The sequence below is a fragment of the Alosa sapidissima genome, chromosome 18 (genome assembly GCF_018492685.1).
Source record: "Alosa sapidissima isolate fAloSap1 chromosome 18, fAloSap1.pri, whole genome shotgun sequence".
Taxonomy (NCBI): domain Eukaryota; kingdom Metazoa; phylum Chordata; class Actinopteri; order Clupeiformes; family Clupeidae; genus Alosa; species Alosa sapidissima.
The window spans coordinates 1,983,036-2,008,920 of record NC_055974.1 but is presented as its reverse complement, the minus strand read 5'-3'; the positions used below and the strand labels follow the sequence as shown (position 1 = coordinate 2,008,920).

The 25,885-nt window shown below is 45.8% G+C and overlaps 1 protein-coding gene across 16 annotated transcripts in view; it reads right to left on the bottom strand.

Moving 5' to 3' along the window:
* The window catches only part of ehbp1l1a (EH domain binding protein 1-like 1a), a 64,968-nt gene that overhangs the window by 35,759 nt on the left and 3,324 nt on the right, over positions 1 to 25,885 (bottom strand). For 12 of the 16 annotated variants that reach the window (XM_042069510.1, XM_042069512.1, XM_042069500.1 and 9 more), the window contains exons 2-12: positions 21,333 to 21,390; positions 10,471 to 10,566; positions 10,107 to 10,160; positions 9,228 to 9,406; positions 7,828 to 7,961; positions 7,014 to 7,064; positions 5,537 to 5,806; positions 3,976 to 4,191; positions 2,448 to 2,672; positions 567 to 1,592; positions 64 to 327 (exon numbers count right to left, since the gene is read on the bottom strand). In XM_042069510.1, the coding sequence (XP_041925444.1) occupies positions 64 to 327; positions 567 to 1,592; positions 2,448 to 2,672; positions 3,976 to 4,191; positions 5,537 to 5,806; positions 7,014 to 7,064; positions 7,828 to 7,961; positions 9,228 to 9,406; positions 10,107 to 10,160; positions 10,471 to 10,566; positions 21,333 to 21,390 (2,573 nt within the window). The remainder of the gene's footprint in view (positions 1 to 63; positions 328 to 566; positions 1,593 to 2,447; positions 2,673 to 3,975; positions 4,192 to 5,536; positions 5,807 to 7,013; positions 7,065 to 7,827; positions 7,962 to 9,227; positions 9,407 to 10,106; positions 10,161 to 10,470; positions 10,567 to 21,332; positions 21,391 to 25,885) is intronic. The other 4 variants (XM_042069501.1, XM_042069503.1, XM_042069506.1 and 1 more) reach the window with 4 other exon arrangements.

The window sequence follows — 25,885 nt, the reverse complement described above, 5'->3', positions numbered from 1 at the left end:
TTCATTTGTCGACTACTGTGTCCCTGTTGAATGTAAAATGTGGGGTTTTCACAACATGAGTACCTGTCTGCGTGTCAGAGAGGGAAGCAGAGACAGGGCCTGGCAGCAAGGAAATGGGGACCTGGTTCTGAGGAGGAGGACTAGAGATGGCGGACGGCAGGGGAGAGGGCAGAGCAGGAGTGGGACAGAGGGGAGAGGACACGGGCATGGGGACAGGGCTCTCCACAGCAGGGCTGACCTGCGGTCTTCTGACATTGGGACGCACCACAGTGGGCACCACCTGGTGCCTCCACTCACAGGTTTGGAGGGGTCTCTCAGGGATAGAGTCTACGGCAGCCAAGAAAGAGAGAGAAAGAGAGAGGGAGGGAGAGAGGGGGGAAAGAAAGAAAAAAGGTAGGACACAGAGTGTAAAAGGAAAGACAGGAATGACCAAATTGGAAAGAGTAACTGAAAGGTTTTTTTAAGTTAGTTAGTTTGTTTAATTTAACCAATCACAGTGAGGGAGAGGTCAAACAAGCATTTGTGCTGTGGGAATGTTTGGACCTCAGCCTCTCCGTTCTCTGTACCTGACGAGGAGACAACAGCTGGAGCAGCGGCATCAGGAGCGGCACAGGAAGCATCAGAGACAACGGGAAGAAGGGGGTGACAGGGGACGGGAGACACACAGACATCAGGAGACACCGGAGGAGACGCAGAACTGGGGCAGGATGCTGGGACAGCTGAGTCAGAGGGAGTGAGAGAGGGAGCATCTGAGAGAGAGGAAGCCACAGGAGGAGCAGGGATGCTAACAGGGACGCGAGCACGGACAGGTGGATCAGACAGTGATACAGCCGGGGTGGAGGATGGTGTCTGGAGGGGAGGATGGGGGTGATCGGAGCCAGAGAAGGGGTCTGGACCAGGGGCAGAGGCAGGGGGTGAGGACAGAGGAAGAGGGAAGCCTTTTCGAGGGGGGATAGGGGGAGGAAGCAGCACAGGGTTAACGCTCTCAGGAGATGGAAAGCTACCAGAGGGGGGAGAGTACTCAGGGGGAGGGGTTAGACCTGCAGGTCGAGACTGCTTATTGGGTGGGGCTAGACTGGGAGGAGTGGCCTGGTCAGGAGGAGGAGGAGGAGGCCGAACTGGGCGAGGAGCCTTTCTAGAGGGAGAGGACCGAGCAGGGGAAGCGGTCTGCGCAGAGTGAGGAATCAAAGGTGGCATATCTGACTCCATAGAGTGGTCAAGACAATCAAGGCCTGAGGCCAGAGCTACAGGAGATGCTTCCCCTGAGGGCGGTGGGGTATGGACAGTGGCTTGCACAGTGACAGTAGCAGACTGGACAGCATTAGCAGAGGGTACAGCAGCAGGGTGGACAGGCACAGAGACAGAGGACTGGACAAGGGGAGGGGCTTGCATAGGTAAGGGAGGGGTCTGGACAGGGGGAGGGGGCAGAGGATTACAGAGCGTCTCCAAGCCTTGCACTGCCTGCAGAGGAACAGCCTCAGGCACATCAGTGGCGGTGTGGGGAGGACAGAGAACTGGAGGGGAATAGGGGACAGGCACAGGGGCGAGGGGGGTAGTGTTTTTGGGCGGCCGCCATTCTTTCTGCCAGGATGCTGTGGGGATGAGGAGGTACGAATGCAATGGTGGAGGGATGGATTGAAATAGATGATATTGGTACCAGATTGAAGGCAGATAGGCAAATAGAGAAACAGAAATAAGGAAGGATGGGAGAAAGAGATAGGGGAGAGATTGAAGCAAACAAAGAAAAGACATACAGAGAGAGAGAGAGAGAGAGAGAGAGAGAGAGTGAGAGAGAGAGAGAGGGAAATACATAGACAAAGTTGGTGATGTTTGATGATAATGAGGGTTACATGTTTTTCGTATGATATGAGGAAGAGAAGACAAAGGAAAAAGAAAAGCTAAATTACTGAAACGTTTTTTTTTTTCAGTGACAGACTAAACATTTCACACTGTCAGTATATGACATACACAACAAAACACTAGCAATGTTTCGTTCTATTAATGACCATTCATAATAATGCTAATAAGTTCACATATTAGTTAAGTAAATCCTGCTGACTTAGTGCATGATGAGAGCAAAACCGAGAACTCCAACCACCTAATTTGGCACATACTGGAATCCTGAGGATCTGACATGCTATATGATTTATGAAACACACTGTAAACCTTAATAGTGAATCTTAACAAAATTAAGTTAACTAAAGTTAATCCTTTAAACAAACTAGACACTCATTCCCATTGCACATTTCACTTGCGCCTAGTGGCATCTCCTTTACCTGTTGTGTGTGCTTGTAATTAGTATTTTAAGACGCCTTTGGGGAAATTTTGGTTATGTGACATAAAAAATGTGACAAGGCTTTCACACATTCTTTGACATGTGAGCGATGCTGCTATTTGTCTCCCGCTACTGCTGTGTAGAGTGATGGGTCCTATATCCTGGTCTCTACCTGGCTCAGGCTCAGACGGCAGGCTGGTGGGTCTAGTTAGGGCGGAGCCAGGCTCGGCCAGCGAATCACGGAATGACTTAGAGCGACGGGTCACCGTGCAGGGGGCCGCTCCAGGTGGGGAGGCGCCAAGGTGAGGAGGAGGAGAGTGGACCGAGGAAGGAGAGGAGCGGAGAGAGGGGAAACTCTGGGGTCGCCATGCACTCGAGCGGGCAGTGGAGTAGGTGACTGCATGAGAGGCAAAGGGACAGAGAGAGGGACGGCAGGAAGAACAAGAAGGAGAGGCAGAGAGGAAAAGGACAACATGAATGAAAGTGAGAGAAAAAGAAAATGACAATGAAAACAGAATGGAAATGGAGAAGTGAAGAGATAAAGCTGAAGGCCGATGATTAAACTGGTGCAAGACTAAATGCCTGGCTACACTGGAGCATAAAAACAGCTGCAGGGAACTGTATGGGCCACTATCACGCCTGGCGTAGCCAGTTCCATTGACTATAGTGGAAGCTAATTGTTGCAGCAGACGCAACGTGAACAGAACGCTTCAGTTACGTGCCCGGGGTAGCCTCCCTGTAGACCTTTTTTTTTTACAACTCCATTTAGATCTAGCCTTTTTAACAGACTCTGTTATCACAGAAACCTACAATAAAGGTCTCCAAACAAACTATGCCCAGGCCACTATATCATCAAACTACAGCATATCATTTTGGACTGCAGGGTCACTGCCATGTCTGTTATTAACAAGATAATTCCAGACCTTAAAGCAGCACAGGTGGCCAAAGATGAGAATGATATAAAGGAGCTGAGGACGGAGAGGCACACTGTCCACACCAGGGACATGCACAGGAATTTTGAGAGGCAGTTGCTCTGACCTGAAAAAAGGGCACCCCTGAATCTGACTCTTTTCAGTGGGAATCTTGGCTTCAAACAATACCCAAAATACTAGTGATAGGATTTACGGATTTATTTTGAATAAAATAATTAATGTGATGCATTACTTCCATCATTCACATTCACGAAATGTGAGAAACTAACTATCAGCAGACATGTAGCTTAGTTTGCCTAATGCCTACCAAAAAAATAGTAGCCTATACAGTAGGCTATGTGATAACAGGCTGCTTCTCTGCAAGCTATCTGTCTGATTATTTAGGCTAAACGTGGCAAACTCAGCCTGGATTTATGAAGATTTTAATTAATTTCATAAAACTTGATGACGGTGATCGTTCGTTTGTTATACATCACAAACTCACCTTTTCCGACAACGTTGAGTCGTCTCATATGACAACCGCGACAATCTCCTTCTAGGGCAGCTTATGCAGGCTCTGCTCTGGTGCCCGAATGGAAGTTAATGAGGCTTGGCGATTATTTTTTTTTTATCTAGGCCTACGTGAAATTCTGCATCCATTGTACGATTTATTTATTTATTTTCCCCATTGGAAGGGCAACATGAGTCAAGAAGGGCATATGGGCAGTTGCCCGGGCAACCTGAGCAACCCCCCTGTGCACGTCCCTGGTCCACACACACAAGCTGTACCTGTCTGCACAGCGTCGGGTGGAGAGGCCACATGGGGGGGTGTGGAGGAGAGGGCCGAGGGGTGAGGAGGCGTGCCGGGCCCAGTGAAGGACAGGGGTCTTGGTTTGGGGAGGGGAGGGATGGGGGCAGCCGCGGCCGTCCCAGCAGGGGGGCTGGGGTCCATCAGGCTAGGGTCACCGGAGCCCCTCTGAGGTCGCCGAGGGACATATATGGGTGCTAAGCATCATGGGAAAAGATAAAAAAAGAAGAGGGAAGGAGAGAGAGAGAGAGAGACAGAGAGAGAGAAGGAAGAGGGAGGGAAGGTATAGATACAGAGATGGGGTAACAGCAGAAAGAAAGAGACAGAAAAGTGATGAGAAAATACAGAGAGAAGGAGAGAAAAGAATGCATGGAGAGATGGAGTAAACAGAAAGCACTGGAAAAATAGGATGCAGGATAGAAAGACAAAAATGAAGTCTTTTCATTTCAGATTTATGGATAATAATAAGAAATAAATCTATCATGGCATTTACAAAAATGAATGGCCTTAGCTGAAATCTGATTAAACTAGAACACATGGCGTCTAGTTCATAAATAAATGGACTTCATAAATAAATGTCTAATGGCTGTTTACTCACTCAGTCTTGTTGCTCAAGCTTGCAACAATTTGTGTCAACATAATCTGAAGTAGTACTTTTATATGATGTCACTTCCTTAACGACCGTAAAGAGGCGGGAAACAGTCCCAAAATAGCCCCACACTTAAGCTTATGCTGTGTCTCTGAGGCAATAATTCAGACCTTGCTGTGGATGGTTCTTTAACAACCACAAATTACAGCAATTGTTATATCCACTCTGATACTGAAATCAGTGGGGGAGGGAGGACACTGCGACTGGGGAGATATCCTGCTGAGAATAGAAGTGAGGTGGTGTGAGAATGTGGAGTTGTGCACATCCCTCTAAACAGCAGGGGGTGCTTGTGGCCCCAGTAGAATGTCAAACTGCATGGTACCAGAAACTGTCTGCCTGGGTTGGGGGATGGGGGTCTTGCACCTGCTGTGTGTCTCTAGGCCAGCTACCATTCAGACAGAGCAGTAATTCACTGATATTGGATTGGTAAAATCATTTATAACATATGATTTTTAATATATGAACCACTAATTAATTGTAGTTAACTGCATTTCAAGTTAGGGAAAAGGGTCAGAAGTTCAAAAAATGATCAGAAAACACTAAGGAAGAGTAGTGAAAACATTTGCATAAAAGCTCAATGTCAACTGTGAAGGGAAGTATACACAATGTGTGTCCTGTGCTGATCAGGAAGTGAACTCACTCATCTGTTTAATGGATCTATTTCTGACCAGCAGTGCTCCAATTCAATCAGCTGATTGCTCCTATACGGTCAAGCGTTGCCAGCAGACTGAGATTGCTATTGCATTGTATTGCATACCATAACCATGACCGGTTTCAGATCAATGCATCTCAGGCCATAACATTACTCTTTTCCCTGATTTGTTAGAGAGAAAAAAATAATAACAAGATCACAAAAAACTTCAAGGTCCACAATGCACGGCGTGCCTCAATACCTGATCCAGCAGCTGGTTGGAAGATTTTGGGTAGGGCTGGAGGGTGGGCACGGACAAAGGCTGGCACAGTGAAGGAGTAGTGTGACGGGCGCGCCTGCTGGGAGGCACTGCCAACAGGGCCGGGGGCGGCGAGGTGAGGGGGCGGAGGAGGAGGGAAGAGGGGAGGGGCGGAGGGGGTGATGGAGAGAGGGAGAGGGGGAAGTGACTGGAGCTGAGGGAGGTTAGGGAGGGTGACGGTGAAAGCGCTCTTCCACTCCATCTCAGTGGGGGCTGAGGGCGAGGAAGAGGAGGATGAAGAAGAAGAGGAGAGGAAGGAAGGCATAGGAGAAAAGTGATGTGATAAAGACAGAAGCAATACAGAGATGGGGGACACAGAGAGAAAGAGGGAAAGAAACAGAGAGGAAAGAGAAGAGATAGAGGCAGAGAGAGGAGAGAGGAGAGATAGAGGCAGAGAGAGAAGAGATAGAGGCAGAGAGAGGAAAGATAGAGGCAAAGAGAGGAGAGATAGAGGCAGAGAGAGGAGAGATAGAGGCAGAGAGAGGAGAGAGAAGAGATAGAGGCAGAGAGAGGAGAGAGGAGAGATAGAGGCAGAGAGAGCATTTCAGATTTCATGTTGACTGTGAGGTGAGGAAGTGAGAAAGGAAGGATAGAGAAAGAGAAGAGGAAGACTAAAGAATGGAGAGTGATGGCGCTCAGATACTTATTTCACATATTAAACACTTAAAGTAAACAGCAGAGGATCAGGTAATCTATGACTCGCAATGAACAAAGCTGGCTCAAACAAGTTCATTTAGTAGAGATACTGTATCCCTTTAAAGCTACTTTATATTACAAGCCATTTTTAATTCTGCACAATCTTTTTTCACAAAGTATCTGATTAAATCACAAGATTTCATGGGTGACTGACAACATCAAATTCTCCACATTAATATTCATTGTGTTTCGCAAATATAAAGCCTCAAACTGTACTGAACAGTTTCTATGTATTGTAATTACAGCCTAATTTAAATGTTAATTAACCAACAGAATGTAAAACAGTGACCTAAAGCAGACCACTGCTGAGTACAGCTTGGCTCAGTATTTCGAAACTAGTTCTACTAAACATGAATATTAACGTTTCAAATGAACTGTTAAAGGCTGCACAGCAGCCCTTATCAGTTAAGGGCGCAGCAAAGCAACGGTTGAAACACTGCCATGTGCCCTCTGGAACTGTCTAGTTAGCCTTGACTTATCACAACTCATACGTATATTGTATAAACGAGATCAAAACAATGGAGAACATGCTGAGACAAGTCCAGGTACTGCAGGGAATGTTTCATCCACTGGTGCTCTTTTAATACGCCCTTTTATCTCAATGGCTTTTGGGTCTGGAGAATGGAGCGATGGATATGGAGGGGGAAGTATGTGTGTGGGGGTGGGGTGGGGTGGGGTGGGGAGGGGAGGGGTAGTGGGTGTGAGGAGGGCAGCAGGTATTTACCTGTGTGCGTTGGGCCCGTGTCTCGCACTCTTCTTGAGGGAGGAGGGGGTGCTGAGGAAGAGGAAAGGGTGATGAAGGTGAGGAGGAGAGTAGAGAAGAGGAGGGGAGGGGAAAGAAGAGGAGAGGAGAGGAGGAGAGGAGGAGAGAGGAGAGGAGAGGAGAGGAGAGGAGGGGAGGTGGGAAGGGAAGAGGAGAGGAGAGGAGAGGAGAGGAGAGGAGAGGAGGGGAGAAACCAAGCAGGAACAGTGGAAGTCAACAGAGGCTCAGAGTGAGAACCATAAACTTCAGAATGCATATCTATCTCATTTAAACCATTATCTTATGATCCATCATCTTATGCAGTGGAAACACTAACAGCATGTTTTGATGCCCCTGACAATTCTCAGATAGAGGTTGTGTATTGAACACTAAACCACAAGTAGTGCCAATATCCATACTACATTTAACCATTTACAAGGGAGTAAATATGAGATCAATTAGACATCATATAGAAGGTGTAAATGCATATCAGACTATGTGAATGTGTGCTGTGAGTACTGGAGTGTGTGTGTGTGTGTGTGTGTGTGTGTGTGTGTGTGTGTGTGTGTGTGAGTGAATGCAGACACGTATGTACAATCTACATATTGTCCACTGCACCTACACTGTAACTCTACATGTTCTATATGTAGTCTACGGCATGTGAATGCTCACATCTGTGTGTTTGTGCGTGCACATGTGTATATGCCATACACACTGTACACACACTCATCTACTCTGCACATGAATCTACTGCCTTACACATGGCACACTTCCACACATGTAGTAAGAGCCCTACCTGTTGCAGGGCTGGTGGTGGTGGAGCCTGTGCTGGCTCTCTTCTCCTCCTCCTCATCACTGAAGTCGTCCAGGTTGCCGATGTCTGACTGCTTCAGGCTCATGAGGCTGGCCAGACTCTGCATGTCTTCATCCCTGCATGGAGAACATCAGCAAATACGCATAAATAATTGATTATTTCACCTCTATATGTGCCTTAAAAGACGCCATTGTATATGCAAACAGAACGCACATGAGTGAAAGCGCATTCTGCCTATAGCAAGGCTATATATGCACATCCACACATCCGCATTCTGCCTATAGCAAGGCTATATATGCACATCCACACATCCACATTCTGCCTATAGCAAGGCTATATATGCACATCCACATTCTGCCTATAGCAAGGCTATATATGCACATCCACACATCCGCATTCTGCCTATAGCAAGGCTATATATGCACATCCACATTCTGCCTATAGCAAGGCTATATATGCATTTATGGGAGGGTGGAGGGAAAAGTGGGTGTTTTGCACAAAAACATGGAAGGAGAAGAAGAGCGATCGATTAGGACATTTTGGAATATGTATGAAAACAGTGCAAGACTATACAAAATAAATTGCAAAAAGGTGTTATCCAGATTGTGGATAAATGTGTCGACAGCAAAAACTTTCAGACACAACATGACCAGTATTCAGAGCAACAATTAATTATGCTTCTTTGTACCATGTCAAAAGAAACCTTTACTTTGATGAGCGCTGTTTACCTGATGAAGAGAATGCTTAGTGAATGCTGATATTATACCACTAACATGTTTGTAATTATACAACTGAACATTTACCTGTATGTTACTGATACATTCTTATTAGTTTGTTTTAGAGTAACACATCTCTCCTTACTCATTGTGGTGACTTGTCAGACTCATTGCTGAGACAAGTGAGCCTACAGTTCAGTAAGTAGAGAAGTCAAAAGGCTTCCCCAGCCTCCTCTCATATTACAGACTTATATCACAGTGTCTGTGAGTCCCATCTTGAACAAGCAGGGTCAGCACCACTGTACTGTATGCCTACTGCCACCATTCGTAGCTGAGAACCAAGCACTTGTAAAAAACCCTCTTGACATAATACTTGACAGCAGTCTGGCTGTACAGTAGCAGTGGTGGGCTCTGTGCAGATAGGGTCCATTCATCTTTGACATAAATATCCATCCTGGGTTTACCACTAGCAGATATATTATCTTGGTCTGTACCAATGCAGATCATTCTTCTTCCTATTTTTACTCCTTTTTTGTGACTGGCTGAGGTCTACGTTCACTGAGGTTACTTGGTGGTTATGAAACTGAACTGAACTTGGTTATGTGAACTGTAACTGTATCCGCCATGTTTTTTTTAAATTCTTGTCACATCTCAGGTTGTACTCACGTTGCTTTGCCCTCCTTGAGGAAGACGCAGGAGAGCGTCAGCTTGAGCGTGGCTTCCACCACCTTCACCGACAGGGGCTTCAGTTTCAGCGTGAGCTCATACTGGGCAGGCGTGGCGCTGGCGTACCGCTTCATGTTTACGTCCACGGAGGCCAGAACCTTTCGGTGCCCTTTAGTCTCCTGGGAGTGGGAAGGACACTAGTTTATGATTGGGCGTGATAATTAGCATTCATTTTGACATCTACTGTATTCATGTCCACTGACATGTACATTCTTGAGAGATGGTCCAATGCTGCCCCCCCCTTCATAAAGTGTCACCGCCTTAAACAGTTGCCACAGCTTTGAAACCCAAACCCAACATTGGGAGTCCCTGCCACTTTCGATAAAAGCATCTGCTCAATCCCATTTACTTTACTTCACTTCGCTCTACTGAAGCTACGGCATGTAGCTCAATGTAAAAGTGCCCTGTTGTGTTTGACTAAAAGTGACCTGTCCCAAGGCATACTTCCCATGACTATGCATGCTGTAATGACAGCAAAGAAGTCAGAATACAATGTGGTAGCACAGCACTGTGCTGTTAAACATCCAATGGTAGCACTGTGCTGTTTAACATCCAATGGTAGCACAGCACTGTGCTGTTAAACATCCAATGGTAGCACAGCACTGTGCTGTTTAAGACCCAACGCCCATGACTTTATTGGTGTCTTTCCTACTGAGATTTTGAGGGGGCTCTGGCCACTTGTAATCCTTGTGGGGGAGAGAGGACTACTGAGCATGTGTGGGTGTCTGTCGAGAATTTAAAAGACAGTGGAGGAAGGAGGAGGACAGTATTTTTGGCAAAGTGGTGCAGGGAACAGAAGAGCTGAGGAGACTCACTCACATTTTCAATGATAAATGTCCAGTCCTTGTCTTCAAACTCATCTGCATTTGGGTCCTGAAACAGGTGCATATGATTTTCAGTACTTTTACACATTGTGTGTGTGTGTGTGTGTGTGTGTGTGTGTGTGTGTCTGTGTGTGTGTGTGTGTGTGTGTGTGTGTGTGTGTGTGTGTGTGTGTGTGTGTGTGTGTGGTTCTTTCTTTAGCAATGCAATCAAATAAACATTTCATTAACTTACTTTTGCTCATACACAAAAAAAAGAAAATATGTGTACATTAATAGGGATCCATGCATTTCTTCAATATCATTTCATTCATTTTCCTTTTTTAAGAGCCTCAACAGTGTGTGACAGTGCCTTGGAGTACCTTGAAGAGGGTGACCGTAATGTCCACATTCTCGGGTGCCTGCCACACCACCATGCCCCGGTAGGGGTTCTTGATCCCAGGCTGCCAGCCATGCAACTGGAAGGGGAGGAGAGGAGAGGAGGGGCAGGCCGGGACAGAGATATATTAAACCCTTTAATCTAGTTTAGAAGGACACAGCGTGACAGCACTTTATTTCAGGGGCTAGTCACAGGGGTTTCCAATGTCATATTCCACTGCCATACATCATTGTGTTAGCATTTCAATCAGGATTCTAAATGAGTCTATGCTAGCTGCCATGGTGCCTTTGTTTTTATAGGTTTGACAAGAGTGGTTTATTGAGGAAACTTGTATAATGTATCCTGTTTCATGGGGCAACCCAGTCTTGTCTCGCAAGAAATACATCAGCTCTGACTGAGATGTAAAACATTTCTTCTAAACTCCCCTTAGGTGAATTAAATTTAAAATAAAAAAATAAATAATAAAATTATATTTTGAAATCTTAAAGGGATTCACCACCATTTTTGGGAAATACCGTATTTTCCGGACTATAAGTCGCACTTTTTTTCATAGTTTGGCTGGTCCTGCGACTTATAGTCAGGTGCGACTTATATATGAAAAAATATATAATTGAACATGTTTTTAAATGTTAATTTATATTAACTGACATGAACCCTATGTGAAACATTACGTCTACAGCCGCGAGAGAGCGCTCTCAAATCCACAAGTCCTGTGCACTTTCAGTCAGAGATTAGTGCTTGCACTACGCCTGAAACACACGTGCATACCTAAATCCTCAAATTATGGCAGGGATTCTATTTATAGCCGGGCCTCAGATTTTGACAAATAAAAGCCAGTATAATTTTGTTTCAATTTAACTCATAAAAGAGCTCTTCCTAATATTTTATATTGTTGGTTGGTATTGTTGCCAATGAAAAGTCATTTACACCATGAGTCTCCAACACGTTGCTCTCATTGCTCTCAAGCTAGTCGCATGCCGCACCCTTCTGAGCTAGAGGCTGAAGCCTACATTTAAACACAATTGTTGCTGCCAGGCATCAGCCTATGAATTTTATAAAAAAGTAAATCATGCATAATTTAAAAAATGACTACATTTAGGCTATCTTAGACATCTTTGGCTATACGGAATAAGGTTTCCCTTGCAGCACAGCACACGAATGAATGAAAGCGCGGATACCTTATCTCGCAATAAGTGGATGGCAATCGAAATTCACTATGAAACTTAATAGTAAGCCATTAAATACCCCACAGATTTCAGTGGTCATCAGTCCCGATATTTAGCAATATAATCAACAGTCCAAACGTAAATTAAATCTCAAATTAAACATCTGCTTTTGATAGCCTACCCATGCCGCTCCAAACGAAAAGTAGGCCTATGTCTCACAATAAAACGCAAGAAATAAAGGACTATATTATAGCTGACTTGAATACAAGCCATGGCCAAATAAATGTGCTGTGCTTTGCGCAGCCTAAATTTGAGGATTTACGAGTCTCCTAAACATCCCTCACCTGAGACATGCATGAAAACATTTGAAAACAAAACGCACTGCCATGTAATATTTGATCGCTGTTTTGCTACTAATTATCTTTCACGTAATGAATACGCACAGAAAGTGAAAGTAGGCCTAATGTGCGCTCCGTGTCTAGCTGTCTGTTCACGTCCGCAATCGAACGTCAAATAGAGAAGTCATCCATGTTCTCTACCTTATAGCCTAGGCGGTCATGCTTCTGTATTTGCAAAATTCCTGACGGTTCCTGATCGCTAAATGTTTGTTTTCCTTTCCTGTCGATAGCGGTTGATGTTGAAGCACCTAGGCTATAATTTGACTTCAGCGGTGACAAATCCTGCTGAGAGAGTGGTCAAAGTGGTCCTGCGCGCGCACGCGTGTGTGTCTCTGCATGGGGTTCAATTGAAGTCAGAGTTGGTCCCTCAATAGTCCCGCATTCAGGCCGCTCCATTATTATATTAATGTCAGACAGGGTACAGGGTAAAATGTGTGGGAATCTCTCGCATTATGATGGCTAGATTTGCGGGACTTTTATTATTATGCTTAATACTAAGTAATAATTTATTCGCAATACCCGCAATTCCGCGCTGGAATTTAGACCCTTTTAAATGTGCATCTTTTTTTCTCTCGCTCTCTCGGAGGTGGCCAGCCAAGCAATTGTTCTGCTGTATGCCAGCCTGTGCCAATATATCGTACAAAATGATTGATTGCATTGCATTCTCCACATTTTTAGCTACATTTTCATGTACCCCACATCAGCATTTGAGTTCAGTGATTTTGTATTGAAATTGAAATTGCTTTAGAATTAGCGTCGGGCCTTGTCAGCAGCCTTCGGCTTGCCTCTTGCCACTATTCACTCCTTCTTCTTCAACATTCCCTGTAGAATTCTCAATATTTTTGGCCTCAATGTGTACAGTTACATAGTCTGTCTGTTCTTAGTCTTGGATTTTGTGAAATACATTTCTAAATATCACCTGCTTGCTGCAGCTTGTCTGCACGTCAATTTAAACCCGCATCTTTTTCTCTCTCGAGCATTTAATCTGCTGCCAGCTTGTATCTCCACATCGTCCAAAATGCCTGATTGCATTTGCATTCTCCACATTTTTAGCTACATTTTCATGTACCACATCAGCATTTTTGTTCTGTGAATCTTTTGTAAATTGCTTTACAAATACCGTCGGGCCTATTGGCCTATTGCCATGGCTTGCCTCAGTTTAGGTCACGTCCTTTTAAAACCGTCTTTTTCTCTATCGTGAGCATTTAATCTGCTGCCAGCTTGTGACTCCACATCGCCCAAAATGCTTGATTGCATTGTATTCTCCACATTTTAGTAACATTTTGGTGCACCTCATGGCATTTTCTTTCAGTGAATCTTTTGCTTTGCAATTACCTTCCTGCCCTCCTCTTGGCTGCCTTCACTCCTTCATCTACATTAATCTTTTTGGCCTCAATAATCCAGTTACATAGTCTCTGTTTTTGGTTTTGGATTTTGTGAAATACATTTCTAAATAAATGCGACTTGTAGTCCGGTGCGACTTATATATGTTTTTTTCCTGCTCATGATGCATTTTTTGACTGATGCGACTTATACTCAGGAGCGACTTATAGTCCGGAAAATACAGTACACTCATTTTCCACCTCCCCTTGAGTTAAACAATTGAGTTTTACCTTTCTCCAGTTCATCCAGCCGTCTGGCAATACCACTTTTAGTCCGGCAGCCATGGGGTCAGACCTGGCTTTGTCAGTTATTTATTCATTTATTTTTGCTTAGACTTATTGACTTGCGGTGGCTCTTTAATATGTAGGAAGGTGCCCAGTGATATCCTTTGGGAAATTTCATATATTAACCCCTAAAGCCCTATGTGCCGAAATCATGAAAAAAATAGGAAATACCTCTAATTTCAAGGTGAGTACACATATCAAAAGCAAATCAACTCAAATAGAATGTACTAAAAACAGTTTGCCATGTGATAGTTTTCAGGCAATACTTCATGCATTCAAATTGGGAAAATGTAACCCTTTTCTATGTCAAATAATGAATTCATAATTTCAGATATCTCCTGTAATAATTTGGAATATGTACACATTTCCTCTAGTATTAGTTTTGAACAGTTCTGGCTCATTTGTTCGTGAACATCCTCGCATAGTAACTTAAAACATGCACAGAACATTGTGCAGGGCACACCATTAACCCGGAAACTGCATCTTAGAGCTACAAGGGGTTTCACTCTTGCAGCCAAGTTTGACATTTTCTGATAGACTGGTTGGGCTCAGTAATGAATCAATGAATCCTTCTTCAAATGGCAGTTGAATTTCCAACTTAAGTAGCATTCCTCGGTTTCAGGCTCCATGACTGTGAACTCTGTACCAAACTAAAAACTCTCACTTTAATATCCAAGTATATATACTATGTCAACTAGGGATGGGAATTTAAATATTTCAGTCGAGTGGAATCAAAAATCAAGCCTGGAATATATATTTTTTTTAATTAGTCAGACTGACCTGTGTGTATTATTAGGCCTTAGTATTTTAATGCATGTCTATAGATCAATACTTAAAAATGAATATTCTCTTTTTGAATGACGAGGTTAGGCTCTGAGCATAGACTACTACTGCGATAAAAAATAAATGTATATTTTATGGAAACTAGAACAGTAGTACAGAGCTAAAGTACATCAGCTAAAAGAGGGCAGTGCAGGCTAATAGTAGTCAGTTACATAGCTGTGTAGTAAGTAAACCTCCCTCCCAACACCTTAAGAGACGTGCTAGTGAGAGATGCTAGCACTTGGATGAGTTTCCTCTCCCACTTTGAGAATGAAATCTGCACTTCAGAAGCACTTACATACACCAAACTTTCCAGTCTTATACCTAACCATATTCAGATGGCTTTTACTGAGGGGGTTGTTGATATATTATTCCTAGCCTGATTTATGAAATTTTATTCCTAAGAACATGGCGAAAATAGTTTTTTTTTTTAAGGCTACTGGCAATATTTTCTGATTTACTGAATTACTAAAAGAGATATCCATAATTCCCTGTGTCAAAGACTTTTCATCTAATATGTCAACACAATGAAAAAGTAATTTTGAACCTGGCTTTATCAAATGTTCAGATTTAGCTTTTTTAAAGTTTATGCAAATCAGCACATATTTAATTAGATCATGCCTAATTTGCATATTTGAACATTAAATTACAGAAAACTTGCAATACATTTTTTTTTTTCATATTAATGTAATTAAGTAATCAACTAGGGAAGTTTCATAGTGATATCTGCTAGTTAATTTTTTCACCCTATTCACCTGTAGTGCCTCGCCTTATATTCAACACATTGAACAAGAAAGGCTGAATATCGAGAATTGCTCAAGGGATATCACCGGGCACCCTCTAATCTTATTGAGTTACACCTTGGCAACAAGAAACAGCAAAAAAAAAAAACTTTAAGCCACAAAACCAGGTTCACCTAAATTATGGCATTTGGCTGCCGGACTATTTTAGCTCCAGCCTGGCATAGATCATTGAATCGGATAATACCATTAGCATCTCGCCTGCTAGCATCACGCTTTAAAGTGACTAAGATTTCTGGTAATTGGTCCCTAGTTAAAACTCATCTCTTCTCAAGTTAGAAAGTGTCATGAGCTCTCTCTCTGCCTGGTAACACGTGCTGATTGAAGTCTGATGACCTCCACCTGTTCCTGCTCTGCTCTGCCTCACCCTCGTTACCTACCAGCTGCACTGCATTCACCACTCATCATGCCCTCTATATAAAGCCTTGCTTTTCAGTCCACACTTGTCAGATCGTCTGCAACCAGCACCAGTTACCTGCCTGTTTATTGAAAACGCCTCTGACTCTTTGCCTGTGATCCCGGACCCGCTCGACTACTTCTGTGTTCTCCAGCCCCGGTAATCTTGACCTGCCTTCCGTCCCTCTTCTACGAATACCGCCTAGTCCTTGACTGTACTGCTGCTTCGTTTCAATTGCTGTGGTGTGTGTGTTTCCCCCAGGACTTCCCGGATCATCCAGCTCCTGCCTTCGCTGTTCGGCTACTGGGGGAACACACACACGCAGACTCTTGGAACTCCTGTACCCCCCCCGGAACCCCTGAAACCCCCAACCCTTAAATAAACTTTTGAACGTGACGCAATTGTGGTCCTCGTCCTGTTTGGTGTCTGACAGTTACCCCCCAGCATTGCCCACGACATTTCTAATGTCCCTGAATGTTACCATGGCCTCCGAGAGGTGTTCAACAAGACCAAAGCCACATCTCTGCCCCCACACCGTCCGTACGACTGTGCCATTGATCTCCTCCCTGGGACTGCTCCACCCAAAGGTCACCTCTACTCACTATCCCCTCCTGAAAGAAAAACTATGGAGGATTACATCAGGGACTCCCTGGCAGCTGGACTCATCCGCCCGTCTTCCTCTCCTGCTGGTGCCGGGTTCTTCTTTGTGGGAAAGAAAGATGGTTCTCTTCGCCCCTGCATTGATTATCGAGGTCTGAATGATGTCACAGTGAAGAACCGGTACCCTCTGCCTTTACTCACCTCTGCTTTTGAATTGCTCCAGGGATCCACTATTTTCACCAAACTGGACCTTAGAAATGCTTACCACCTAGTGCGAGTAAGGGAGGGTGACGAGTGGAAGACAGCATTCAACACCCACACCGGCCATTATGAGTACCTGGTAATGCCATTTGGCCTCACCAACGCCCCAGCGGTATTCCAGGCGCTGGTGAATGATGTGCTGCGGGACATGCTGAATAAATTCGTCTTCGTGTACCTGGACGACATCTTAATTTTCTCCAGAACTCTGTCCGAACACACCCGTCATGTCCAGCTGGTTCTTCGACGGCTCCTGGAGAACTCTCTCTATGTCAAGGCGGAGAAATGCGAGTTCCATGCTCAGACTGTGTCATTCCTGGGATACATCGTCGCTGAAGGCAATATCCAGATGGACCCCGCAAAGGTCTCGGCAGTTACCTCCTGGCCAGTTCCGGGGAATAGGAAGAAGCTGCAGCAATTCCTCGGTTTTGCCAATTTCTACCGGAAATTCATCCGGAACTACAGCTCCGTCGCCGCTCCCCTCACAGCTCTGACCAGCATCAAACACCCCTTTTCCTGGACCCCAGAGGCCAACACAGCCTTTCATACCCTCAAGGCCCGGTTCACCACTGCCCCCATCCTCCAGATGCCGGATTCAGACCGGCAGTTCGTTGTCGAGGTGGATGCCTCAGACGTGGGAGTCGGGGCCATACTCTCTCAACGGGCAGAGGAGGACAACAAGTTGCACCCCTGTGCATTTTTCTCTCGCCGGCTTTCACCTGCAGAGCGCAATTATGATGTTGGAAACCGTGAGCTGTTGGCTGTCAAGCTTGCCCTGGAGGAGTGGCGTCACTGGCTGGAGGGGTCCACAGTTCCGTTCCTGGTCTGGACCGATCACAAAAACCTCGAATACATCCGCAATGCCAAACGTCTTAACCCCAGACAGTCCCGCTGGGCCTTGTTTTTCACCAGATTCAACTTCACCCTGTCATACCGCCCAGGTTCTCGGAACACCAAGCCGGACGCTCTCTCCCGTCAGTTTCATAAGGATGACGCCCCTTCCCAGGAACCTGCATCAATTCTGCCCGATCCCTGCGTCGTAGCTGCCCTGACCTGGGATATCGAGGAGGAAATTCAAGAGGCCCTCCGTGACCATCCCAGTCCCAGTGCATGCCCAGACGGTCGTCTCTTCGTCCCAGATAATTTGAGGTCCCGGGTCATACAGTGGGGACACAACTCCCGCCTTGCCTGCCACCCGGGCTCCGCCCGCACCTGCCATCTCCTTGCCCAGCGCTTTTGGTGGTCGTCTTTGAGAAGGGATGTCCGAGAATTCGTCCGTGCCTGCCCCACCTGCAATCAGAACAAGTCCTCCACTCGGCCCCCCGCTGGTTTACTCCAGCCCTTGCCTGTGCCCACACGACCCTGGTCCCACGTCTCCTTGGACTTTGTAACTGGCCTCCCACCATCAGGTGGGATGACTGTCATTCTCACTGTGGTTGACCGGTTTAGCAAGATGGCACACTTCATTCCCCTCCCTAAACTGCCATCTGCCAGAGAGACTGCCCAGGCTGTTCTTGATCATGTCTTCCGTCTACACGGGCTGCCCAGGGATGTTGTCTCTGACCGAGGCCCGCAATTTACCTCTACATTCTGGAAGGAGTTCTGCCGTCTTCTAGGGGCCACAGTGAGTCTCACCTCTGGGTTCCACCCCCAGTCCAATGGTCAATCCGAGCGGGCAAACCAGGAGCTGGAGAAGGCGCTGCGGTGCATGGTTTCTCGCAAACCCCAGGCTTGGGCACAACAACTGATGTGGATAGAGTATGCTCACAACTCCCTCACCTGCTCTGCCACTGGTATGTCACCTTTCCAGTGTGTGTATGGCTACCAGCCCCCCCTGTTCCCCAGCCAGGAAGGAGATGTGTCCTGCCCGTCTGCCCTCGCCTATGCCCGCCGTTGCCGTCGTACCTGGTCACAAGCTCGTGCCACGCTACTCAAGTCAGCTGTCAGCTATGCCACTGGGGCTAACCGCCGAAGATCGCCGGCACCCGCCTACCGTGTTGGCCAGAAGGTGTGGCTGTCAGCCAAGGATCTCCCACTGCGGGTGGAATCGCGTAAACTGGCACCTCGATTCCTCGGCCCGTTCCCTATCCAGAGGGTCATCAGCCCAACCGCAGTCCGGCTCCAGTTGCCAACCTCCATGAGGGTGCACCCTACTTTCCATGTTTCGAAAGTCAAGCCGACGCATGAAAGCCCGCTGGTCCCCGTGCCGCTTCCTCCTCCTCCTCCTCGCCTCGTTGACGGTGGGCTGGTGTACACCGTTCGACGCCTGCTTCGGTCCAGACGGCGAGGTAGGGGCCTCCAGTATCTCGTCGACTGGGAGGGCTATGGACCTGAGGAGAGAACCTGGGTGCCAGCCAGTCGGATTGTGGACCGGACACTCATCGCCGACTTCCACCGTCTGCATCCTGATCAACCTGCAATCCGTAGGGGCCGCCCCAGAGGGGTCCCTAACCGTCCTGCCCGCCCGGCTTCCTGTCATGTGCCTGACCCTGACCCTGTCTCGGTACCTGTCCCGTCTTCTGTCCACGACCCTCCAGCTCCCTCCGAGGATGAGGATGTTCACTCGGACCGCTCGGAGGAATTCTAGCCCTCCACCGGCTCCCCTCCGCCCTCCCGACGTGGTGTCACTCTTGGGGACTTCTGGGGCCGTCCCTTAGGGGGGGGGTTCTGTCATGAGCTCTCTCTCTGCCTGGTAACACGTGCTGATTGAAGTCTGATGACCTCCACCTGTTCCTGCTCTGCTCTGCCTCACCCTCGTTACCTACCAGCTGCACTGCATTCACCACTCATCATGCCCTCTATATAAAGCCTTGCTTTTCAGTCCACACTTGTCAGATCGTCTGCAACCAGCACCAGTTACCTGCCTGTTTATTGAAAACGCCTCTGACTCTTTGCCTGTGATCCCGGACCCGCTCGACTACTTCTGTGTTCTCCAGCCCCGGTAATCTTGACCTGCCTTCCGTCCCTCTTCTACGAATACCGCCTAGTCCTTGACTGTACTGCTGCTTCGTTTCAATTGCTGTGGTGTGTGTGTTTCCCCCAGGACTTCCCGGATCATCCAGCTCCTGCCTTCGCTGTTCGGCTACTGGGGGAACACACACACGCAGACTCTTGGAACTCCTGTACCCCCCCCGGAACCCCTGAAACCCCCAACCCTTAAATAAACTTTTGAACGTGACGCAATTGTGGTCCTCGTCCTGTTTGGTGTCTGACAAGAAAGTGTAATAAGACTAATGGAAAATGAAAGGTGGCGATTTTCTAGGCAGATTTGACATGGAACTATACTCCCGCCAGACTCAGAGAATGGCTGGATGAACTGGAGAAAGGTACAGTTGCAGCTACAGGTGCAGCGGACGCAACACGAACGCAACGCAAACGCAAACGCAACGCAACGCAACGCGCCTGGTGTAGCTTCCCACTAAGACTGATGTTTTGTTTGCATCTGTATTGAGGTGTTTGTCATTTAAAATGTGCCAGACTTGATACATATACAATTTGAAGCACATCTGCTGCTACAAGGTAAAACACTGATTTGAAAAAGTTGGTAGCCTAGGCAGAGTGTCACATGACGAAGAGTTGGGATTGTTTTTTTTGTTTGTTTTTTTAAGAGTTTCACTGTCTATCAAGCTAAATTCTGACAGTTGAGTCAGCTGGTGTTTCAGGATGGTGAGTTATTTGTAATTGAGAAGATATCTGATTCTTCTCTGAGTTTGATTTAAATCGAAAAGATGACAACTCTACTAACTTTAGTTGATGGAGAAGTTCAGATAATAATTGTTTTTATGTGTGTGTGTGGGAGGGGGGTGGGGGGGTTAGAATATTGTTTATTCTTCTGGTGAGAAGAAAGACTGCCTTGCTTTGCATATTTCAGAGTTATACGTGCAAAGCATTTCTTTGTGGATTTGATAGTGGATCTGAAGCTTCTATTTGCATAATTATAATGTGTGTATGCCACATATTATGTGGGTTGAATTACACTTTAACCCAAGACTTGTGTGAATATACATTTATTTACTCGATTTAAATTTAACAGGTAACATGTAGGCTACATTATTAAAGGTGTTGGAATAACAATTTAAAAATGCAATATCTATATGCAGATCATTTTACTACACTGAATTTAAGAGCACACAGAATGAAAGAAAAACTGTGTTTAACCCCTGCTACCACACTAGTTTTCAATTTGCCAGTGCAAAAGACTAGGAGAGATGAGGTGAAGAAGAAGTGTTTTCTTTGTTGAGTAGCACTCAACTACATTCTAAAGAAATTCAAGCTTAAGATACCCTACAAATAATGACTGTTACTCTTGCAGTCAGGTCTATAACGACTTTGACCCAGTGAACTCCACACCTTTGTGTGGAAGAGGAACCCTCTCAACAGTCTGAAGGGATTTCACACTTGAACAAAACACAAGCACCACTCCACTGCCTGATACCAAACACTCGCTACAGCTAAAGACTATGTTAATGCTATCTTGTGTTTTGAATTTAAGCCAAAGAGTAGCTTCCCTTGTTAAGAGATGCTATCTAAGATAACAGGCAGTGGATCTACAAGGCAAAGTAGCGTGTGCAAGTGGTTATTAACTTACTGTTAACTCATGTTAACGCAGGTCTGAAAATGATAGTCACATGCATGTCATCACATACAGGCCTAACATGTAATGCTATTATTGAAGCGACAGCTGCAGGCTAGCACAGGAACCTGAAACGTTGAGGGGTACATTTGGATTCACTCTACCTTTGTGCAAATGCGTCGATTTCGTCTGGTCCAAACCACCCTCAGTTTGTCTGGTTGCCTGCAATGACAATGCAACAGATTGACAATTATTAGTTGAACGATGGAAGAGACTCAGTGACATCAGCAGTAGCCAATTTTCAAAAACATAATTTTCAAACTCTAATAAGAGACATTCTGTGTAACCACAGATAAATGGTGCTAAATGGTGTTTTGGCAAAAGCTCTCATTGGACCACATTAGGAAGAGAAAGTATCGATGTGTGATGTGAAGTTAACCATTTGACAAGTAGCCTAGGTTAGCTTTTAGTAGGTTGTTGCTGACAAAACTGAAATGCATTGGACAGAGTGACAACAGGCTCAGTGCAATACCCTTGACCTTGCAAAACTGTACTAATATCTACTGTCCCTGAACTGTTGACAGGTTTTTTGTCTTAACACAACTCACTGGGCAACCTCTTGCTTGTGATAGGCATGTACTCATACCTCCATGATGACATCACAGTCCTAGCTACACAACACAAGGGCCGCCTAGAGACACCCACGCAACTCTACAACATTCCTCCTCCTCAAGAAACACAGCACAGAAATACAAAACAAAACCCAAAAACGACATTTCCCTGATGACACACGCTTAAGCCCCTGGCACTGCCAGACATGTGGATTACAGCTGGAGGATCAGCCCTATGTGTCTGTGTGTGTGTGTGTGTGTGTGTTGTGTGTCTGTGTGTGTGTGTGTGTGTGTGTGTGTGTGTGTGTGTGTGTGTGTGTGTGTGTATGTGTGTGTGTGTGTGTGTGTGTGCTTCCGTGTGCATGCTGGTTTTGGCTTCTGGGTTACTCGACTGACCCACATAGAGCAGGAGTCAGGAGGATTGGCACTCCTCTACATGAGGATACCGGCCAGGGCAACAGAGGGAGAGGACAGGACAGGACAGGACAGGACAGGACAGGAGAGGACAGGAGAGGAGAGGACAGGAGAGGAGGTATGAGGTCTGCTAACTCCCATCAACACCCCTTTGTCTCACTTTCACAACAAAGTGTTTCAGGAAAATGACATGATAACAGGAACTCCATGGGTTGGCGGTTTGATTTACAGATCACCAGGCTTTGTATTTAAGCAGCCAGTCCCCATATGCACGGAGCTGGTAAATGGATTAACACTCGCTAATTAGGGATTTGACACAGGCGACGCTGGACGGCACGTACAGACAAAAGGAACATACTCAGCTTACGAGCACTGAGAGAGACACACCCTAAAAACACACAGACGTGCGCACGTGCACTCGCACATGCGCGCGCACACACACACACACACACAAACACACACACACACACGCACACACCAAGTCACAGACCTATAACAGCACTCATATACAGTGGCAGTCCACAGTGTCCATGTTGACACAGTCACAGCCTGAGCCTAGATTAATTGACACGGATAAACACACAGTAGGTAAACTCCCCCTCAGTCTCTCTCTTATACACACGCACACACGTGCACGCACGCACGCACACACACACACACACACACACACACACACACACACACACACACACACACACACACACACGTGCACGCACGCACACACACACACACACACACACACACACACGCACACACACACACACACACACACACACACACGCACACACACACACACACACACACACACGTGCACACACACACACACACACACGCACACACACACACACACACACACACAATGCTGGAATAGGAGCTCCTGCTATTCAGTGAGATGGGATCCATTGTTGGTTGCGGCGCGGGGCAGTAATGTGGGTCTTATGACGGCCCCTATGTGGACCATGAGGCATGTGCAATATAAGAGATCAGATCAGAGCGGCAAGGCCACAGCACACAGGGAGGAGGGCAGGTCTATTCGTCTGAGCTGTGGTCTGAATGAGAGTGTGAGCGTCTTTCTTTAGCTCTAGATTTTGTCAACCAAGAATGACCAAGATCAGATATATTACAGCAAATTATACATTAATTGCTTAATTGTGGATTTTCAACTGAGTTTTTTGTCTGCATTGACCTCAGTTGTTTACTTTTCTACCTGTTTGTGCTGTTCCTAACTCTCGATGGCTGCCTGGAGGTCTCTTTAGAGCTTACTGTCCCTCTCTCTGGCCCCCATCCCCCCAACCCCACACAGACTCTTTGTGTGTAGTCACAGTGTGGTGTGTGTGTGTGGGTGTGTGTGTGTGTGTGTGTGTGTGTGTGGTGTGTGTGAGTGAACGTGTGAATGAGTATGTGTCGGCGAGAGGTATGAAAGCTATCAGCAGAGACTTGTTCTCCCTTCCTTCCTCTGCCGTTAGCAGCCAGCAGGTCTCTAATGGTGGGTGTGGCTCTACCTGTGGTAGACTCGCTGATGAAAGCTGTCTGCCTGACTCAGAGGCATCTGCGATTCTATCTCTCAAATCAGCTCAGAAACCACAAACCAGAAATATTCCATGATCCTATAATCACCCATTTCAATTCAATTATCCCTTTAACCCTGCAGAAGACTTCTGAAACTGTAACAATTATTAAGACATAATTAAGAACTGACAAGCTGACCTCCCTTGAACCTCCCTGAACTTTTCTTCTTCTAGGAAACCTTGTGATTGCAAACAACAAATCACTTTGTATGTCTACATCATTCATAAACTTTTAATTATCTGTTCATAAAAAGAAGATCCTCCTGCCAAACATTTGCCAAATATTTCAAACAACACACTCATTAGCTAGGCAACAACATGCCACATAAAAAATGGAATGAATTGCAATATTTGGTTACATTGCTCACTTGGGACTATGGGAGCGTACAGTACGTTTTCTACCACTGTTGTCCCATGTCACATGAAGTTACTCCTACAGCCTTACTGTGGGATCAGATTTCTATCTGTAAAGACGTCTGTGATAAGAGTAGCCTATAGCATGACCAGGGGGTCTCATGGGTAGGTACCTCTTACTCAAGTTGCAGGTCACTTATATAGCAGCAATGTGGATTGGAGAGAAAGACATACCTAAAGAGTGAGTATGACTGACTGACTGTGACTGTGAGAGCAAGTGTTAGAGCGAGTGATTGAGTGACCGAAAGAGTGAGGGGCTGGATAGAAATAGATTTGGCAAGCGGCACTGACTGCAGGACTGCTCCTGAGTAAGAAGCAGGGTGGGGGGGGGGGGGGTTGAACCCTTCAACCCTGAAATATTGAAGGAGGGGGTTAACTGTAATAGTGACGCATAAAAATAGTTGCATTTTATCTGCAGCAGTGCAGCCACCCCTGCCCAGAGTAGAAAGGAAACATATGAGCTTAAGATAAAGGCAATAAGAGCATAAGTGAGACAGTGACACAGCACAAAGTTCTAATCCAGTTAGAAAACTCATTTTGGGAAAGAGTCAACATCACAACAATGTTGATGAGCATGTATGGAAAAAGTTAATGCTTATCAAAATTCCAAGGATCTTACTCACTGACAATACACTTACTGATATAAGTACTAACCATAACCTTAACCTTGCGGTGTATATCGCTTTGCTAAAAGTAAAAGTGCTTAATGATTTGCTGTAAGTGTAAAATGTCAAAATCATCAAGCATTCTGAAATGCTGAGTCCAGACTAGGGGAAAAAACCCTTAAGTCATCCACGAAGCCCATCATAGAGATGTCGGGACAGCTGAACGTGCCTCAAATGACCACACAGTCTGGTCAGCCAAATGACCACAGAGCCTTGCGACAGAGGTGACCACCCCACTGCCCTTCATACAACCATAGGCCCATATTAGCCACCATGACAAGCCTGCTCTGGGTAACGCTATGGATCACTGTTAAAGATCTCCTATGCCCAAGAGATCACATGTCAGACTGTGGCCACTTCCCAGAACAAGGGAGGAAGGCCCAGATGGACTGGCTGGCCAGCAGGAGGTCATGAAATGGCACAGGCTGCACTAGGTGCCCAGTGTGGTTCCCTAAAAGAAACGTTGTATCACACAGTTCTACACTATTCATTCACTCCATGTTTCCTGTGCTTGCTGCTACCTCAGGTAAGTGCATTGCAGGGCAAATGGAGGTCAGGTTTAGGAGTATGAGTTGTCATTATGAATAGCTATTAGACATGGAGCTCTGATTACAGAAATGGTGCTACATAAAAACAACAATAAACTTTGCCCCATTTATGGCCACTACACCAAGTGTCTTTGTACACTATAATGTAAGCTTTAGTAAAGTGTATAATTCAATATCTATACTTACAGCCTGGACTATTAAATGCATGGCACTTGCTAATATTTCCAAACCTGTTAAATTGAAGGCCTATATTTAGGTATTTTTAAATTATGTTCACTGCACCTAACAATGTCCATTCACTCTTCTGTTTTTAAAGTCTTTAAAGACACAGTCTGAACTGTGTCCCCCCCCCCCCCCCCCCTCCATGTTATGCTTCTGCATGATCAGTCCATTGCAATAGCCAGGGCCAGCTATTCCACATTTCACACATTCCTACAGGCAGCTAACATAAACCAGGGCTTTGCCAAGGCTACTTCCCCCTTATGTAATGTTCGTTA